This window comes from Trachinotus anak, unplaced genomic scaffold (assembly GCF_046630095.1).
Source record: "Trachinotus anak isolate AG129_WGS33_773 ecotype Australia unplaced genomic scaffold, CSIRO_AGI_Tana_v1 ptg000001l, whole genome shotgun sequence".
In the NCBI taxonomy this organism is placed as follows: Eukaryota; Metazoa; Chordata; class Actinopteri; order Carangiformes; family Carangidae; genus Trachinotus; species Trachinotus anak.
Genome location: NW_027273852.1, coordinates 16,420,296 through 16,434,569, shown reverse-complemented (window position 1 = coordinate 16,434,569; position 14,274 = coordinate 16,420,296). Strand labels below are relative to the sequence as shown.

Genomic DNA, 14,274 nt, shown 5'->3' with positions numbered 1-14,274 from the left:
AAATACATGTATGGGTAGAATGGCATAGGAATACTCTCAATTTAACACCTTTATTCTTATAATTATGCTGTTTTAGTGGTGGATATTGTATGTTTTTCACAGCCGGATCCTGTTGTTTTTAGCAGCTGCAACAACCCTGCTTTCCTGTGAGGATAAGAATGTTTGTGGATGATTCTCCTGACAGAAGGCAGAATATGTTTACTTCTTCAAAGATATCTGTTAATATGGAACCACAGTCTGATAGGAGATACATTTATGTCAATGAAATGATGACATTTTCAGGAGATAAGAGTATTGAGGTATGTGAGGCAGAGAGATTGCCAGACAGACTTACACACACACACACACACACACACACACACACACACACACACAAACACTCCCAGAACAGCTGGACCAGCCAGATGGAGGCGTGACTCTGCATGTCTGTAAGGAGCACTATAGGTGTCAAAAACCATGGAGCACATTATTATCACCTAGTCAAGTCCAAAAGATATTCAGTCTGCAGCACACACACACACACACGCACAGTAATAAGACATACCTACAGAGTCTGCTCAGAAGCACTTCTGCATAGTTTTGGAGGCTCTGAAGCGTCCATGAAGAGAGGATGAATGAAACGGGCCAGAACGGCAGGGGATTGGCTCAGTGATTTAAACGCTTGCTGGATAAAAAGGGAAAAAAATAAAATAAATAAATGGGTCACTTCAGTCAGTGCCGATAGCCAATTCCTCATTCCCTCCCTGAAAAGCCTATCAGCTTCAGTGGGATTGTCACAGCGAGGTTACTCAGAGAGAGAGGCAGAGTGTGCCAGTGTTCAAAGTCGAGCTGGAGATACAGATCCGAGCTAAATAAAATCTCTTTTAAATCAACAGATCTGGGGACAAACTAAATGTGAATGAAGTAAGTTGGATCATTTTTGCAGAGGACAGGCAGGAGCCTGATGGGGAAAAGAGGGCGGATCCACTGGAGACCCTGTCAGTCACCCAGCACTCCTGGGATGGAGGCGGGTGGCGGCGGAGGGGTTCATCTCTCAGTGACAGCCACTTGTCAAAGCTTTGGATGATGCAGCCACAGCACTCTCCATCCCAGCATCCCATGGGGGGAGGGGAGGGGAGATGGGGGTGTTAACGTCAGAAATCATGTGACCTGAGCTCTGAATGACAACATGTGGTTGCTTTTCCCATCGTGTGGTTTGAAGATGTAGAAGTGGCGGATGCAGACGAGGTGGGGATGGTTCCTTTTGTTTCTTTGTGAACTGATTATTCGTCATTCTTGCAGAGCAGTGTTTCCCTGTCTGAGCTATGGCTTTGATTTGAGCTGTTGCTGTAATGCACAGTTCAGTGTCTATTGTTTTAGGCCTGCTGGCCTACATTACATTCATGTCTGCTGTGTAAATATGCCTGGAATTTGTGTCATTTATCCCATTATGCTCTTATTCTGTGCTTTCTTGTTCTCGGAACGAATTTAAATCTACATTCTGAAATGCAGCTTGCCATTAACTTCTCATATCTTGTCTATTTTTTTTCTTCTTATTTTTTTTTATTTTGAAGAAAATATTGGAAATGTATTATAACTGTGCATATGTGATGTTACTGCTGCTGCTCTTTGTTTCTTTGTTAGATCCAGATTATTTACTATGTCTGGTGTATGTTGATAGTGGCCTTGGCAGAGGTCTGCTCTCTCTGAGTGCCCTTCTAGTTTGTTTGTGTGTTTGTCAGCAGGATTACACAAAAGTACTGAACTGATTTCTACCAAACTTGGTGGAGGGATGGGACAAGTACCAGGGAAGAATCCATTCAATTTAGGTGCAGATCTGGTGAAAGGGGTGGATCCAGGATTTTTTTTAAATCACTTTCTTTAACACTGCGAAATAGGGCAGTTTCTCAGGAAATAATGTAAGGATCTTGATGTAAAAAAATCTGACATATTTATGATCTTGAGATCTATGAGTTTGTGTAATTTGGTCCAGAGCCAGATAATATTCTGGATCTGGTAGAAGAAAATGTTTGGTCCTTCTGCATAAATGTTTCATTTTTAATTTCTTTCTCTAAATTGTGTACCAGAGAGAGCAATACATTTATTTCATATGAATTTGTTTTCAACTTAAATTAAATAATTAAATCTTATTGTTGAAACAAATGTTTAATTTTATTTTTCAATTATATACTTATGTTTTGTTGTTGTTATTATTGTTTTGGACATGTACACATTTTTAATTTTATTTGATTAAATTTGATGAATTAATAATTGATTAAATTAAAAAATGTTATTTTTTGGGCTAGTTATTTTATTGGTTAGGGACAATTTTAAACATTTTATTCAATTAAGTGTTTATTTTACGATGATGAATGTTTAATTTTTTTTTTTTTACATATAGCTTAATTTTATGTTATGTTATTATTCAGTATTATTTATTGTTTATTTGACAAGGACAAATGTTAATTTAATTTAATGTAATTTAATTTAATTTATACAGTTTAAAACTATTTTTCCTCTGTGGTCACTGAGTGGGCACATTTATTTTCTTTCTTACCCAGAACTTTTGATTAACCATAATAATTGGGTTGTTAATGGAATCTATGTTTAGAAATATAACATTCAATAATTATCCTCAGGCTGTTTTCCAGGAGCTCAACCTATGACTGATTCAACACACACACACAAACCATATACAAACTCTTGGCTTGATGCGTGTAATCTGCTGCTCTCTCCTGACAGAGAAACACTAATTATGTAATTGACTCAACATCTAATTCAATCTGTGAAAGGAGGACACGGTTTGTTTTACAGTATTACGATACATCTGCTTTCAAGCCTCAAGTCCCTGTTGCTCTCTGTCTGGAGGAGTTAAAAGCAGCAGCACTTGGCAGAGCGATCTTCTCCACCATGGTAGTTTGTTATGATGTTTCGAAAATGCAGCTCATTGATTGATATGCTTTTTCCTTCTTTTTCTCTCTTTACTTGTAGCTCAGGGCTACGTCTGTCTGGCTCGGTGGAAGCTCCAGACAGATCGCTGTACTGAGGGGAGACTGAGAAGAGGAGGCCGGGCACTTTGGGATCTGAGCCAATGACCTGTAGGAAGAGAGAAGCAGAGTAAAGGCTTGATTAAAATGGGGTAAGTTTAGAAGATGAGACAGCGCGCTGCCAGCAGCTGCAGGAACTGCTGGCTGCAACAGGAGGATTTGTTTCCAAACCTGATCCCTGCAACACGATGCTCACTGTTAGGTAACCTCTGCCCAGTCAGAGAGGAGGGGAGCTGCGCCGACAGCAAAACACAGATACTGACTCACATATAACATCAGGTACAGTCATTCTCTTTAACAACCATACAACAAAATCAAAAATCATGAATTTTTTTTTAAGGTTTTCTTGTTGCAGCGACGCTGTTATTGTGAGACTTCATCCAATGTGCTAAGAGACTGAGATCTCAGACACTACACTGAAGTTAAGGCAGAATAACAAAAGATTAAATTATTAAGATGCCTCATAATGAACAATGCAACATCTTCAAAATCACTTTGTTTTTTCTTCTCTTCCTTTTGACCTTTTGACCCCTGAAATGAATTTTTTGGGGATGTGAGTTGTAAGTAGTTTGATCAATTATTGATTTTTGTCCTTCTCCTGTTGTAGGTGTAAGTACTGACAATCTCATCTGTATTGATTACCTATTGCAAAATTTCATCATGTCGGTCCTAAAAGGAAGTACTAAGACTTAATCGGTTTAGTGTGGTACTCCTGAATGTCTCTGGACAAAACTAAAATAACCTCAGGTCTCATAAGCACTGTAGAATGAGAGCAAGGTCAATTGATAGTGTTTTAAAGTGACTGACACATAATCATCTAACTCTGAGTGGATTTTGTCTTAGGTTACTCTTTAAAGAGGCGTTGAAAAATGTAGTAATGAGCAATTTATCTGGATTATGAAGCTGTGAATCTTACACCACTGGTACCCTTTTATTTGTTGTAAAAATGTAGATATCTGAGCAAAATGTGTGGATGCCCAGAGTTTTTTTTTTCCAAAACTATGGGCATTAATCCACCAGATTTTGTAACCTGGCTACAGGGATTTGCTCCTATTCCAGCGCATTAGTGAGGCCCAACACTGATGTTGGCTGATAAGACCTGGCTCCCGGTCAGCGTTCCAGTTCATCCCACATGTGTTGAGTGGAGTTGAGGTCAGGGCCCTGTGCAGGCGAACCAAAATGTGAAAACCATGTCTTTATGGATCTGGTTTTGTGCACAGGGACATTAAAAGCACAGCATTGCCTCAGATGTTATTGTATGCTGTAGCATTCACATTTCCTGTCATTAAAACTTAAGGCCCTAGTCCAAAACCAGTAAAAGCTGGCCTAGAGTACACAAAACAAAGGCGTCCACACATATTTGCTTCTGTAATTGAAAATTTAAGGGCTCAATAATACACAAAATGACTTGTTAAGATGGAGATTTTGTCAGTGTGTTTAATAATGCGGACACTGACAGTGAATCCCATCATATAAATGATTTATTCCCTCATTTTGATGCTGCCCTCTTTACACACACAGCGATCATATTTGGAAAAACCTTCCCCTGTGCATGCTGGGAAGTGGTGGCTGATTTACTGTCCTGCTGGTAGGGATGAGTTATTCCTCGGTTAGCTCCAGTGACAGAGAGAGCAGGGAGAGCGCGGACCTCCGGTGAGCCTTTATACTGGCAGTAATTCAACCAGAGAAAGGCAGAGAGAGGCAGAGAGAGAGAGGCCTGCTGAGCAGCATGCTGCATGCTATTCAAACACACATGCTCATGCTAATTAAGCCCAAATTCCACATGTCAGCACTTTTTGTCCAATCTAAACTATGCACACACACACAAATTTGTATCTTGCAAAAAGACTAACAGGGAAACCCATAAAAGAAATGAAACTGGAAACATTTATGCAGAACAAAGAGAAAAGGCAAATTAAAAGCCATTATTTAGTCAGAAATAATAATAATACTCTGAGCAGTTTTTACCTTTCAGGGTCTTCATCAGCACATAGATAACAGAAAAAAAGGGGACAAGTGATTAGATGATAAATAAGATGATGTACTTTTGTCAAGCATCAGATATTTTTCCTCACAGTTTCTGCCCTTGTGGTCATTCCTTTTGTGTAGGATGATTGTGTAAGATAAATGTTGCAACTTAGTGAGCAGCACTGCTCTGTTGCAGTATTGGCTTTGTTGCCATGTTAGTGATGTTGCTCTCTGGATGACAATGACAGTTGTTTTGTGCAGACTTTCATCCCCAGAGGACAAATGTCACCGACCTTGGTGATCCCCTGACTTCTCATCTAGTGCCACAGGGACTCTCACGTTTGTGTTTTTTTCCAGTGAAATTCTGCCACAGTTATTGAATGGATTGTCATGCGATTTGTCATCATTCACGTCCCGCTCAGGATAAATTTCAGTAAATTTGGTGAACCCCAGATTTGTCATGAAGTGGCATCATTGGCCAAACAGGGGGAAACAAATCATTGGTTGCAAACTATTTTCAGCAGAGTCATTCACATATGGTGCTGTGGTGAGCTCACCCAGCAGCAGGACTGTGTGTGTGTGATTGACTAATAAACTACAATATGTGTGTTCATTCTAATGAAGGAACAGTGCTCCAGTGGTGCAATGGTGTATCTTATTGATGCATAGTATTTGGACAACAATGGAGCATAGTTATTGGAATCAGTTTATTGTTGGTTTTGGTCTTTTCATGAGTTTTGTGGACAGTGACAAAAGTATGAAATATCTCCAGCTTTGTCCTCGAATACTATTGTTGATGAAAATAATAAAAACAGTGTTTTTTATGATGAATTTCCACTGACAACCCGTGGGTTTCAGTCGTGGTTGCTGAAAGGATTCATTTTAGAGCGACAGATTAATGTCCTTGGGTTTTTGTTTTGGAGCACTATTCATTTAATAAACAGCCAACAAATGAGATTAGAGGGAAACCGCCTGTGCTTGTTATGATGGGGGTTACTGACTAACTGTGATCGCAGCCTTGCTTACCTCCAGCATGTGAGGAATGGAGATTCATTTATTACTGCAAAGCTGCAGAGAAGAGCGGCGGCCTGTTCGTGCTCTGGCATTAGGGAGCGTTTGAGTCTAAAGATGATTTGGGCTTTATTATTCACCTAATGCATCAGGGATGAGCCCTCTGAGTCCCTGTTTCATAATCATAGTCATAATCACAGCTGTAGCACTGATGCAGACAAAATATAAGATATGGATGATGGGCGTTTGGGTTGGGCGGCCGACATGTTATTTGTACTCATTATAGTGAGAGAGAGAGAGCTGCAGTACACCTTGTGCCGTCTTGCCAGCTCTCTCGGCTCCTGGCTAATCTACAGCTGCCGTCTGATTAGTCACAAGGAAAGAGCAGAGCTGGCCGCCAGCGGACAGCCGAGCAGTTATCTTCATTACTGTCGCCTCAGCTTTACCGCCTTCTCTTAACGTCACACTCATTTCCTCTTTCTCTGTCTCATCTTTGTCTCTTTCACCAGCTCTCTCTCTCTCTCTCTCTCTCCTTTTTTCTTCTGTCTGCACTGTCTGTCTCTGTATCTGTCTCTCAATCTCATGTTTTAATAGCCTGACAAGCAGGGCAATAATCCTTCTATTATTATTCTTGCAGCGGAAAAAGAAAAAAGAAGAGGCCTGAGGGGGAAGACAGGGAGCCATTTATATAAAATGAATGTGATTATTCTGGTGAAGGAACCAGGCTTCAGAGACAATGTCTCTGAGTCCAGAGCTGGAGCTAGCCAGTATCCCAATATGTGCTGTCGTCCTCATGGCTGAAGACCTGACAAATATCTGTCACATGGCCTCAGCCACTGTCTGAACTGTGGATTTGGAGATGCAAGATCTGAGCTGTATTATCAGGTTTAAGTTGAACACTGACCATTATAGAGTCTGCCAGAAGAAAACAACAGAAGGGGACGATAGTATCACAGTATTAGCAAAAAAATCTTCGATCTATATCCCGATATTACACCCGAAATGATCATGATGTAACTTTCAACCCATGGAATAAACCAAGTTGTGCAGTTAAACTTTGTTCAGAGCCACAGAAGAAAGTTTAAAATTCAGTGATATATCAGAGATATGTTTCCAAAGGTGCCCAACATATATCTGTGAATCTGTTTGAATTTTGTGCCTCAAATGATGCACAAATAAAGTTTCTAATTGATCAGATTGTGCAGCCACTGAAACATGATTTTCAGTGTCAGTTGGTTTATGGAGTCATGGCGTCCATCTCACTCAACATCTTTGATACAAGACTTTGATACAACAGTGTAACAATGACTACAATTAATGCAGAACTGATATTTGTGGATGATGGATTTCATGGCTCAACAAGCAGGTTTTCACAGTCCACTATTCATTTCCATACCAAACAGAAATGAATGTAAAATATGGATGGATCTCTGGATATTGGGAAAACACATGAAACTTAGTTTCCTCAGATGTAAAGAGGTTTGTAGTAAATTGGCTAAAATTTGCAAAATCTGTTGTATGGTCCTTTCAGGGTGAAATCAAGGCTTTGAGATATTTAAAAGTTAATATTACATTGTGTTATTGGTGCAAACATAATTACAGCTTGCGTTGTTTTCTTTCCACACAAAAGGACCACAATCACAGACTCAGCTGTTGTATACATAAATGTCTGTGTCATCTTCGTATGTCTGATCTTATCTTCACATATTCTGTCTTTGCCCCTGCAGGCTGCAGATCTTCGTACCTGCCGACTGTGTGTCCGTGTGCCGCTCGCCCAGCCCCCAGCCATGCCAGACGTAAAGCCTCCACCACCATGTGACTACCCCTCCACCTCCTCTGACGTAGCCTCCGCCGGCTCTCCTGCTGGCTGCACCCCTCCCCTTGACCTTGTCATAGACATGGAGCCCTGCATCGCCAACTTCCCCCTGTCCCCCGACCCATTGTCCTCCTTCCCCCGACACAGACCCAGCATTCCTCACTACCCGGGCCTCCATGGGCCTCACTTCCCTCTCATGGCCAGGTGTAACAGCAGCACCCTGCTCACTAACCTGGGACTGAGGTACTGCTCCAACAGGCAGGGCCCTCTGGAGGTGGGTCAGGGTCAGGGGATGGCCCCGGGCTCCTGCGTCCAAACAGGAAGCAACGGGAGCAGGCCTTACAGGAGCATGGAGAACCTGAACTGGAACACTGTGGCAGATTCTGGCCTGTGTGCATTCAGTGCTGCCCCCTACAGGAGTGTGGACAGTGAGTTTATTTTACACTACACATCCACTAGCCATTGGTATGACGGGCCCCCAGATGGATCTGCGGTGGGGGCCCATGGACTGCTACCCAACCCAGAGAGCCTGGCATTTTACCCTCGACATGGGCTGCCCAGGAAGGACCTATCGCTCCTACCCCAGTTGCTATTTCCAGGTGGCGTCGACGAATGGGATGCAAGGAAAGGCCTGAGGGAGAAACTTCGTCTCCAGAGTGCGAGGTCAGCAGTTGAGGCTGTGAAACCCCTCCCAGTGCGGCCTCAGGTGACCCCACACGTGGAAAGGGAGGGTGTGCGTCACATGAATTCAACAGCTGCTGGTTCCAGGTCACTGTGCACAATGCGCATCACCAGTCCCGAGGAGATCAAGCAGGAGGTCCTGAGGCGCTTACAGCTGCGGCGGCAGAACAGCAGCCCCAACCTCACTCTCCACAGTTCCCCATCCACCCCGAAAATGGTTAAAACATCATGCACAACCGACAACATTGCAGGTAACAGAAATGGATCAGATGCATCTGAGTGCCGCAGACCTCCTGTGGGACGCCTATATATCCCCACATTCGAGGAGTTTAAGAGGATGAGGCAGAGGGAGGGGGAGCAGAGCAAAGAGTCCACAGCAGGTTCTGTGGTTTCTGGAAATCCTGAGTTGCAGGATGCAGGAGGATTAGAGAGGGAGGTACCTCCCTCTGATCAGAGAGTCCCTCAGTCAGGGTCTCGTGGAGGACACACAGAGCAGAGGGCAGGTCCTGAGGAGGGAGACAAGAGCACAGCTGTAAGGACAGGCACCAGTGATGAAGGCCTGCAGACCATCACCTCAGAGAAACTCCCTTCAAATGCCGTGAACAATAATAACACTGAAGATCCCACCTCCTGCTCCACCTCCGTCTCTAGCACATACTCTCCCATCCGCACAGGCCCATCTCCACGCTCACCCCTGCAGCCCCTGGCCAGCTCAGCCCAGGAGAAAGCCCCCGCTGCAGGGGGAGATGATGGGAGCAGCAGGCGAAGGAGGAGCAGTCTGGAACCAGCTGGGTCGGTTCCTTTCCCACCCATCAGGGAGAACTGGGAACGGCCCTCCAGCTGCTGCCCAGCGTTGCTTCTGGAGGGGACGGACCTGTCCAGCTACGGAGCCAAGATTTATAAGATGAAGGATGGCCTCATTGGCTCCGCACTGGACCTCATCAAGAAAAGGTTAGTCTGGGACCAGGGCAGGAGGACAGGGTGGAGTGGGGTTTATGTGTTTATTATTGTCAGAAGTATTCAGTACTTTTTACTTGTAACTATTGCTGCTAATACTCATGCAAAGAATCTGAATACTTCTGCCACCACTGCCAAGATCAAAGTGGATTAAAGTTGTTTGAACAAAAACCAGCTCCATAGAGAAATGAAAACAGAATCTTTGTTTTCTTTACTTAGAATGAGACCTGAGTATTTTACCAATAGACATATTGTTTTTAAATCTTATTGATGGTGAAATTATATCTCATAGTACTCATGATCTGAGCCCTATAGCAGCAGAGAAGCGTATGCAAGTACACTTCCGTGTGTTTGTGTGATGCCGTGCCATAGCATTGTATTGGTGTGTGCGAGTCCATCTGTTTAAGCCTTCGTGTGTTGTTGTGTTATCGATTTATCTCAGTTATTGTGATAACAGCTGTCGGAGCTAACAGGGTTGGCTCTGCAGACACGGCTGTGGGCGGGAGGCTGGCATGAAGCATGACAGACAGGAAGACTAGCACCGTCCCCACAGACTCACTGTTTCCCTGTCTGTCCTCTCTCTGTCTGTGTCAGCTGTTGGCTAAATAAATGCAGGCTTCACTCCACTGGGGTTCATTCTGATCAAGGGCAAACAAGAGGAGGGTGTGTTTTTTTTTTTTACAGCACTGTGGTGTCATTTGGGTCCATGCTTCTATGTGATGTACATATTAGAGCCTGAATACAGAGGAGACACTTGATAAGGCCCATTGAAGAATATAAGCTCCACCCCCTGCAGGCTGCAGGCCGTGATAGATGGGAGATAGATGGTGTCTTTCCCTGCCTGTCAGGACTCTCCACTGACTGTTGTTCCTTTGTTTGCATTGCTACAAGGGATGATGGATGTCTGAAGCTCCTCTGCATGAAGCCAGCAGAAAAATAACTGCTGTGTGTGATTTTGTGTATATACAGTACACGTTCAATATGTGTGAGTGCAGAGCTGCAGTCTTTAGCTGCAGCTAAAGGGTTTTTTTTTTGTTTTTGTTTTTTTTTACAGTTTATCCATAGAATTTGTCAGACAGGGGAGGATGCTCTTAGTCATGTCTTCAAATGATTTATAACCATATCAACACTGAGACTATGAGTCTGCAGCTACACGAGCAGCTCTGTGAGGCTGTTCTTGGACACAGCCTTGAGCTAAATGCTAATGTCAGCTGCTAACATGCGCTTCACATGCTGATGCTAAGCAGATATAATATTTATCATGGTCACAAGGTTAGCATGCTAATATTTGCAAATCTGAATGACACAAAAGGATGGGAAAGCTCATAAACGGAAGTACTGGACAAAACTTTAACTTGCAGCAAATTTCATAATAATCCATCAAAAACATTTCACTAAAAACCACAAATGTGAACCTCACTGTGGCACCAAAGTCATTAGGATTCATCCTCCGGAGAACATGAATGTCTGTTCAACATTTCATGGCAATCCACCGAATAGCTGCTGAGATATTTCATTCTGGACCAAAGTGGTTGGTCAACCAGCCTAGCATGGTTAAACATTTTAACATTTTCACTTTGCAATGAAATAAAACAGGGAGAAGCAGCACATTTTCACACCAGAGAGGGTTTGAAACTGATTAATCTCTTAAACAGTTAATTGATGATCAAAATTGTTGATTAATTGTCTCCCAGTCAAATCAGCACGACTGCGGCCCTCTCACAGCCTCACAGCTCCAGCAGCTCACGTTCAACATTGTTTATCCCAAGTGGATTCATCTTTTATGTTCAAAAAGCACCCACGATGCAACACGCTGTGCGCTCCCCTTGTGATTTAAATTCAACCTAAGGCTCTGTGAATGTTAATACTAGAATATTTATTAATTAAACATGACAATATTCTGTGTGATCTCTGCACCCTGAGGTATTTGACTTCCACCAATAAGTCTCTTTGTTTAAGTGTGCCATGCAGCCAGACTTGAAGCTCTCGCTGCATTATCACAGTAATATTCATATTATTACACCTGGGAGGGTTTTAATAGACCAGAAATAGAGTGAAGCATTAAAGCTGCACCACTGAGTTAATTGTACACTGCAGTAAGGGTACACCAGTCATGTGAAGCATTTAAGGGAAGTGTGTATCCACTGTATTTACTGTGGTATTTTCTATTTGTCTCCATTAGATGCAGACACTCGAGGAGAAATATATTGAATTCAGTGGAGTGATACATGCATCAGTGAAAATGACAGACGGGCTAATTTAAGTGTCACGTTGCACCGTTTTGAGCAGTGATCTATCACATACAGTGGTCTCCTGATAAATTAAGCTGTAGGTTATTTCTTCCCATGCATCATCTGAAGGGTGACAGCTAATACTGTGAGGGAGAGGCCTTTAATGACAGTTTGTCCAAGTGAAAACCGATTGGACACTTTGGAGATGAATCCTCAAAACTGTATTAATTACATCTGTCTCCCCGCCACGCTGGCGCCTGTTTAATTTGAGCGTTTGAACACCTTTGATCTGCTGTGTCGGCTTTGTTGATTACATGTGTGGCCTAATGCAAAATAAAACAGGTTGCTAGGGTTTGCTGTAGTTTTAGTATAAAATGTGTGGGTGTGTGCTGACGTGTCACAGAGCATCAGAGGGATGCTGAGAAATTATTTTTACGAAAGAGAAAGAGCTCAGTATTTTAACTGGGTTGGGAGGGACAGAGCTCAGAATGGACAGAGTTATGTAAGAACCATTAGAATAATGAAAGCTCGGCACAGGGATATGTGAGGATTCACAACAGGCCAAAGTGAACTACATACAGTATCATAGGGGAGGTTAGAATTAGTGGTGGTGCATTAAATTTCTTAGTGGATTGACATAAATTAGTTACTTGTTTAAGTCATTTTACAAGCAAATATGCAAACATTTGCCAGTTGCAGCATCTTTGTGAGGATTTACTGATTTTCTCAGTTATACATCAGAGTAAATTTAATATCTTTTGGTATGGGACTGTTGGCTGGAAAACAAACACCTTGGTCATAGATTTTTTTCAATAATTACTGACATTTCTTACACTTACCAGTTTATCAGTTGATCAAAATAGTAGTTGGCAGATTAAGGTTAATAATGGAAGTAATATCCAGTTAGCTGTAGATTAAACAAACCAAATGCCAAACAGGGATAAAGAAAGAAAATGCAAACATGCATGTTGCCAGTCGCAACACAGTGACAGCAGCAGTTTAAGTGATGATAACAAGGTAGCGTGCTGTATGGACATGATGGGAAACATCAGAAAGAAGAGAAAAGATGAGATAATATGACACATTAGACTCCAGCATTATATTCAAGCACAGGAGCCAATATCAGTAAATGTCAAATGTATGTGTAGCTGCTGTCGTAACATTGCCATGATGAAAACCCGACCTGCTCCTGAGACGAACCATCCCCCTCTGTTAGCTGCATACACCACTTTGTTTAAAAAAAAAAAAAAAAGTCAATATTTCAGGAATGTACAGCCAAGACATTGCTGAGACTCTCTTATGGGTTTTGACCCTTGGGCCTATTAAACCTGCTCAGCCAATGAAAAACCACAAATGCCTTTAATTCTAATAAAAATGTAATAATGTCCAAAACTGCCATTACAGGTTTTTTTTTTTTTGTTTTTTTTTTTTGCAGTTATAGCAGTGATATTATATTTTGCACTCATGCCTGTTGGACCGTGAAACTCACCAGTGAAAAACAAAATCAATATACTGTATGCACTGCTGGTAGTTCCTGTTGTTAATAATGTGTGCATTATTTTAAAGCTTGACTAATCAATACGACTAGATGTAATGTGAAAAGGGTCACTCACAGTGAGGAACCCACAGGGAATTATTTACATTTTCAGCCTCTTTTCGCTCATAGTTTTGGTTTCATGGCACATTTATTGCTTTGTTCAGCCTCAGTGTTTTCAGAAGCAACAGGCAGCTCACTGTGCACCAAATACCACATTGATGAAGTTAGTGAAGAAAGAAAAGCTTTTTATGTCAGAAGTGTGGGTTTTGTAACTTGTGGTGTTCTTTTGCCCTCAAGTGGCCAAAAACTCAAAATTCAAAAGGAGGGGAGACAGAGGTAAGGGATGAAATGTAACAAAGGTCCCCAGCCAGACATACAGTAAGTCAGGCACATTATGGTTCATGGGGGGTGTCTTAACCCCTAGGCCACCAGGACGCCCCTGTTACTTAGACCTCTTGTCTCTGAAGTGTGTGTCTGTTATGTGCTCCCACAAATGCATGTATAAGTCCCCATAGGCTTGCATTTGTGGTTTGTGCGTATATTTCACTGTGGTGTAATTTGAGTGTGTGTGTGTGTCTGCTTTTGTGGGGTTTCTCAGATCACATGTTGGCTGTGTGCTGCGAGAGTGGATCCCCAGTTACCAGACAAAGGAATGAAGGAAAAGTACAATGTCTGGATGTGTTTGTGCGCTGTTGTGTGCAGGCAGTGTCCCTGTGGTCCAGGGGTTCAGGTGTTAATGTCCACTGATGTGTCTAATTACTGTCCTCCTGAAGAGGGTTTGAGGGTGGGTGGGGTGCAGGAAGAGGAGAGGCATTGATTTGGGTGTTTTTGGGGGTAGAAGGATGATGGAAGAGGCGGGGGGTGGGTGGAGAGGATAGAAGAAGACACAGCAGGAAGCAGAGAGGCGTGTGAGCTGGAGAGGGATGGCTAGGTGGAATGAATGGCAGGGGTGCTGAAGGAGAAGTGAGCTCTGGTAGAATTATAATTTCAACCCTCCTCACCCTCCTCTGACTTTCCCTCTTTCTTCATTTTACTCCCTTTCTCCCA

At 42.6% G+C, this 14,274-nt stretch overlaps 1 protein-coding gene across 2 annotated transcripts in view; it reads left to right on the top strand.

Moving 5' to 3' along the window:
• The window catches only part of arhgef49 (Rho guanine nucleotide exchange factor 49), a 59,733-nt gene that overhangs the window by 33,119 nt on the left and 12,340 nt on the right, over positions 1-14,274 (top strand). For both annotated transcript variants that reach the window (XM_071480681.1, XM_071480691.1), the window contains exons 2-3: positions 2,971-3,118; positions 7,733-9,453. In XM_071480681.1, coding sequence (XP_071336782.1) covers positions 7,793-9,453 — 1,661 coding nt within the window. In that variant the 5' untranslated portion in view covers positions 2,971-3,118; positions 7,733-7,792. The remainder of the gene's footprint in view (positions 1-2,970; positions 3,119-7,732; positions 9,454-14,274) is intronic.